At 35.7% G+C, this 5,926-nt stretch overlaps 1 protein-coding gene across 1 annotated transcript in view; it reads right to left on the bottom strand.

Moving 5' to 3' along the window:
• Positions 1–5,926, bottom strand: part of AK7 (adenylate kinase 7) — a gene marked incomplete at its 5' end in the record, with an annotated part of 12,157 nt that overhangs the window by 5,761 nt on the left and 470 nt on the right. Inside the window, 4 exons of the mRNA XM_010156428.1 lie at positions 1,587–1,652; positions 2,659–2,787; positions 4,214–4,355; positions 4,654–4,782. Coding sequence (XP_010154730.1) covers positions 1,587–1,652; positions 2,659–2,787; positions 4,214–4,355; positions 4,654–4,782 — 466 coding nt within the window. The remainder of the gene's footprint in view (positions 1–1,586; positions 1,653–2,658; positions 2,788–4,213; positions 4,356–4,653; positions 4,783–5,926) is intronic.

Raw genomic sequence — 5,926 nt, 5'->3', positions numbered from 1 at the left:
CATGGGCTGCACCACGGGCTGCCAGGGAATCTCTGCTCTGGCACCTGGAGCACCTCCTTCCTCTCATCCTCTCATTCTCCACTGACCTGGGGGTCTGCAGAGCTGTTCTTCTCACATATCCTCACTCATCTCTCTGGCTGTTGCTGCACAGTCTTTCCCCGCCTCCCCCCACCCCCCCATCATGTCCTTCTGAAACGCGTTATCACAGAGGCACTACCCCTGATGCTGATGGTCTCAGCCTTGGCCAGTGGTGGGTCTGTTTTGGAGCCATTTGGCATTGGCTCTGTTGGACACAGGGCAAGCTTCTAGCAGCTTCTCACAGAAGCCACCACTGTAGCCCCACCCAAAACATTGACATAATTTTAGAAACGGGCTGCCCAGGGCAGTGGTTGAGTCACCATCCCTGGAGGTATTTATGAGACATGTGGATAAGGTGCTCAGGGACATGGTTTAGTGGTGTCATTAGCAGTGTTAGGTCAAGGGTTGGACTTTGTGATCTTAAAGGTCATTTCCAACCTAAAAGATTCTGTTAAATTTGCACAATCAAGCACAGATGCAGTTCTCCTTCTATTCCCTCCCCAGCTCTGCAAGAAAAACCTAAAAAAACCCACCCCAAAACAACCTTAGGTAAACCAACCAAAACCAACCAAAATCCTTTCTGGACTATTTTGTTTTCTAAAACAATCTTTCTCCAAGTTTGAGAAGGTATCTTAAAAGAGATCCCATGTTTTAATTCCTTGTTATGGGAGAGAAAGCAGTACTTCTCCAGACATCATCATAATTCATTCACATTTCTTCTTTTGAAATGGAGGCTAAAAGTGGTTTTGTTTCTGAATAACAGAAATTATTTACTTCAAAAATCAGCCAACCATAGGTGGTTAAAAGCTCAGCAGAAGCCTGCTTTTAAAATCAAACCTTTGTCCCCTTCATGTAAGTGCCAGGACTAAGGAATTCTTCAGAAAGTTCTAAATTTTTATTAACTTCCACTGAAGCCAGTAAATCATCATTTACTGAAACACTAAGCATTTGGGATATTCAACCTTTATGCTAACTAACTGGACATATCTTGAAATGCAAAATATGCCAAATATTGTTTGAATGTAATCAAAACTTCCAAATAGATCAACGAGAGCGAAAACACCAGGATGAAGCCATTTCTGCATAGATGAAAACCACTGTTTTAATTCCCAACATAACTGATGTATTAAAATGAATTTGCTAACATCTTTCAAGATATCACGCTAAAGATAAACTTATGTTTCTTTAATATGTCAGGTTCAGGAGTTCATGTTTATTCCATTAATAGCTGCTATAATCACAACAAAGGCCGACACTACTATTGTTATCAGCCAACAGTTGATGGCATTATAACAAGAAAAAAAAGAATAAAACACTCACAGAATGAACCAAAACCTTCCTTTTGATTAATTTTTCACTTTCAAATAAGAGGGCAGCAACATTACACAAATTAGATATTTATGCTAAATTAAATATGAACAGATGGAGTGATATTTTAGACTTCCCGTCGGTGGCAGCAGTATTTGAAAACTCCTCTGTTTGCTTAAAAAGAAATCTATCAAACTTACCAGGTATGATTAATTTATCACATTTAGGTATCTTGTCTTTCATTTTTTCTTCATCTTCATTTTCCGCTAACACAAAGTAAGAAGTGATTGGCATTTTCATTTGAAGCAACAATATAATTATATTTACTAAAAATGTGCCCCGTACAAACACAGGTTTGTCTATATTCAAATTATGCTAACTGTTGGAAATTAGTCTAGCCTGTACACCAGTTTAGAGGATTCAGTAAGTAATTCATGCTGCCAGCCCCCACAGCATCCTGCCCTGGGACACTAAGAGTTGTTTGCCTATACAGCGGCAGTATGCACATGCATACACAATTTTAGAATGTGTTCAATTCTAAAACTGCTGTCCTGACCCTGGCCTTGCCTCCTGCCAAGTATATTATTCTGCCGAAAACAGGGACAGGACTCAGAATGGTGGGTAGAAATGTTGTACAGTAGTATGGTTAAAACAGTTTCTGCCACTGTGTCTGCTGTTCTGAAGAGTCAGTAAAACTGCCTGAAGAGCATCAGCTGAGCATGATAATTTACAGCCCAGCATATTAAACTGAAGAAGGCTGGTCCTGGTTTTTTTTTCCTTCAAACTTCATGATGTAATTTACACATAGAGATGATTCTTGCTCTTAGCGCATGGACCATTCTTTGTATGTCACATGGCTCCTCTGAAGTCCTATCTACTGTAGCTGATGTAATACACTCCCTTTAATCTGGCTCACAAAACTCTTACTGGTGCCCTGGCTGGATCTCCGCATTAAGCAGCCCTTAAATACTATGAAGAAATTCTGCCTTGGAGCTTCCCTGAGGGGAGCAGACCAACACAAAACAAGAATGTGTCCTCCGTATTTGTGCATTTACTTAGTACTTTGTCAGCCAAGACAGTCTTGAAAACTATTTTGTGCTTCCATTAAAGTACATTACAATCCTCCTTACATTTTAAGCACCATGTGAAAACAACTTTGTGTCCTACACTGCAGTCATGACACTGCTGATGCTGTTCAACTAATACATCACTGTGAACAATAATGATAATGACGATATTAGCATCAATAAAAACAAAAGCAGCAGTACTTACAATTAAAAAGATCTTTTGCCTGCTCATATGTCTCTGGGAACCCATCTAAAACATATCCCTGATTCCTACAAGGCATAGATTTGAGCTTATCCTTCACAAGTTTAACAACATACTGATCATCTAGATGACCTAAGACACAAAGAAGATTAATAGGTACCTGGTTTATGGAAAAGAGATAACTGAAATTATTTTTCTAACATTTTAATTCATTTATCAGAGAAACTTCTATTTAGACACTAAAAAATTTATATATTTTGAGTTACTATTTGAATATTACATGTTGTCAGCAATCTATGGAATATAAATGTGTAGCTGTAAAATAAAATTACATTTCTGTTAACATGGATATAAATATTAGAACTTAAAGGATACTAAACATGAAATTATTTTTTTTAGAATCATGCAATCAGATTTTAATAGAAGCAGCAAAGAAATATTTATAGAAAAAAATGGGACAGCAATCATTTTCTATTTACAATTAACAGTAAGACTTAGAGATAGTCTTGCAAAACAAACATGAGGTAGGTTTTACAAATCACATTTTCAGATGAATAGACTGAGATATGAATTGGTTTATTAACTTGGTCTACACTGATGAGCAAATGAGGAAAACTGACTCCAGTTTCCTACTTTACTCCGCTTCGGCTTTTTAAAGTCTTAAATATTTAAACCATTGTAATCATAAACATGTCTTACTATTCTTAAAGGCATTATTATTTTAAACAACAAAGCAAGGCATGCAAGGATGCTGCCATCGATCTCATTACTGAAGCTTTTGGGTGTGTTACAAGCTCATTGCTGACATACACGATCCAAATCAGGTGAACCTTTAGTGACAGAATGTATCTTTAAGGAGGATCACTGTATAGCACACAGAAAATGCTAGTCACTACATCATAAACCACATGACTTAATTCATATATAGGTGATATGGCAATCTTTATGGACCTTTTTCAGTCTGCAGACATTAAAACTCTTTACAGGCTTCTGTAAATACTATTTGCTTTTTCGATATGGCCAAAGGGAGGTAAAAGGTACTTAGAAAAGAAACACAATCTCATATGACAGTGCACTAATTATTATTTTTTGACTAGAATACTTTTCTTCATTGCAAATTTGATAAAGATATACTTCACTAACATACTACTTTAACTTATATAAAGTACACTCCCTGTTTTGAGAAGAAAACATGATGTTATTTAAAAATTTGACCAAGAATCTAATGGTTCTGAATATACTACTGTTACTTATGTATCAACTTAGAAGGCAAGAAGAATCATACAAAATGTATAAAAAGTAGAAAAAACAAATTTCTACAATTGAAAAAGCACCATGGTACTTAAAAAATATATCACTTTTAATATACATGGTATGTCATGTATATTAAATACAAACACTGTATTTGATTTTAAAATAAGGTACATAAAAATGGACTGAGCATGATTCTGGCTCTTAGTAGGATGTAAAAGTTCTAAAGCACAAATTTATTTCCTGATTTTCAATTTGCATGTTTGCATTAGTTACCTAAATCCCACCTTAGTACTTTGTATCTTACCTGCATTCTGCTCCATGCTTTCTTTTATTCCAGCTAATAACTCATGTGCTGCTTCTGCATTTTTACCCTCCTCCTCTTCATCATCTTCTCCCTCTTCTCCCATGCTGTTGGAGTCCAGTTCTTTAGGAGCCACAATTTTCTCCTGAAAACAAGATCAGAAATATGAATAGGCTCAGAAATTCCACAGCCCAATTCCTTTTAAAGTCAAAAGTAATAAAAAGAAAACAAAACAAACAAAAAAATTTAACTTCATCTATATTCCTGGACAGTGAGATACTGAGCAACCGATTTTTATGTCAAAAATACTGAGACACTGATCTTCATGTCAAAAGATATTTGCATTCTAAAATAATGCAATTATAACTAATTTTTAAATTCTGCCAAACATTTTAAAATCACAGAAATTAAAATAATAACTATATTAGAAAACAACAACACACCAGATTTGTTATTGTTTCAGAAATTACATCATTTATCTTAATGTGATGCAGCTTGTAGTGCTTGCAGAGCTCTTCAGCAATGGTAGATTTACCAGCCCCAGGAGGTCCATGAATGCAAATTTTGAGAGGCTGGAAAAAATATATAAAGATATAACATCATTCAAACAGTAGGGATATTTTTATGTAAAAGGAACAATATTTTAATATTACTAATACAAAATAAATAATATAAATAAAACTGAAAATACATTTTCGTTTTATTCACACCAAGCATGTATTTTCTCACTGTGAATCTCCTATATCATCCACAGGCTTTAAGTAATACAGTTAATTAATCTAAATGTACAGCTTCACCACTGGAGAAAAAGCACATTTCTATTTAGTAGACCAACTTATAGTGGCACTATTAATGTTTGAATGAACAAAAGAGAAGAAACGAGGTGGCAGACAATTTACCATACACATGCAATATCTCTGTCTCCCAACTGAGGTAGAGTTGCTGTCACCACAATGGTTATTTTGACCTCAAAAATTTCAGCTCCATCACAACCTTAAGATTGTATTTCTCATTTCAGCCTACCTAGCCTGTGGATGAGTAAGTGTAATTAAGATTCCAGTATACACTTACTAAATATATTATGCAACAAACTCAGAATTCTATATCATTAACTTCCTATCCTAATTCAGTAAATATGAGAGTGCAAACTCTGCAAACTGAATAGTGAGAGAGACAGAGGTCTAGCTAACCTTCCGTCTCCTTGCTGCTGGCTACCTTTCCCTCTCCTTGCCACTTGGTGTGTCTATGGTTTGTACTGAATTGTTTGAATTACATGCATACATCCTCAGATGCAGTAGTTCAACCCAAAACCAGATATGATAATCCTTTCAGAGGTATGCAAAGACTTCTAATGGGCAACCTTCAACGACAGTAGTTGTATTTTGTTTCACACCTTCTGAACCCGACCTTTGTTCAGAGTTTGAACAACATTTAGACAGGCTGAACAGCTTTATCATACCAATAAGTACTTCAGTATATGAAAGCATTTTTCTGCACCTTTAGATAACTACTTCCCAATACACTGGAACAGAGAAGCTCTACATATTAAGCAAACATAGGAAACAGGAAGGTTACTCAGTACATTACACAATAGAGCAGGGTGAAATGAAAGTACATTACAATTGGATAACCTGGCTCACTAAATGTAACGGACACAAAATACTCACCTAAGTACAGACTATTATAAAAAATCTTAAATAAAAGATACACTTACTG

The sequence above is a fragment of the Eurypyga helias genome, unplaced genomic scaffold (genome assembly GCF_000690775.1).
Source record: "Eurypyga helias isolate BGI_N326 unplaced genomic scaffold, ASM69077v1 scaffold50057, whole genome shotgun sequence".
NCBI classification, from domain to species: Eukaryota; Metazoa; Chordata; class Aves; order Eurypygiformes; family Eurypygidae; genus Eurypyga; species Eurypyga helias.
This window is presented reverse-complemented; position numbering and strand designations above follow the sequence as displayed.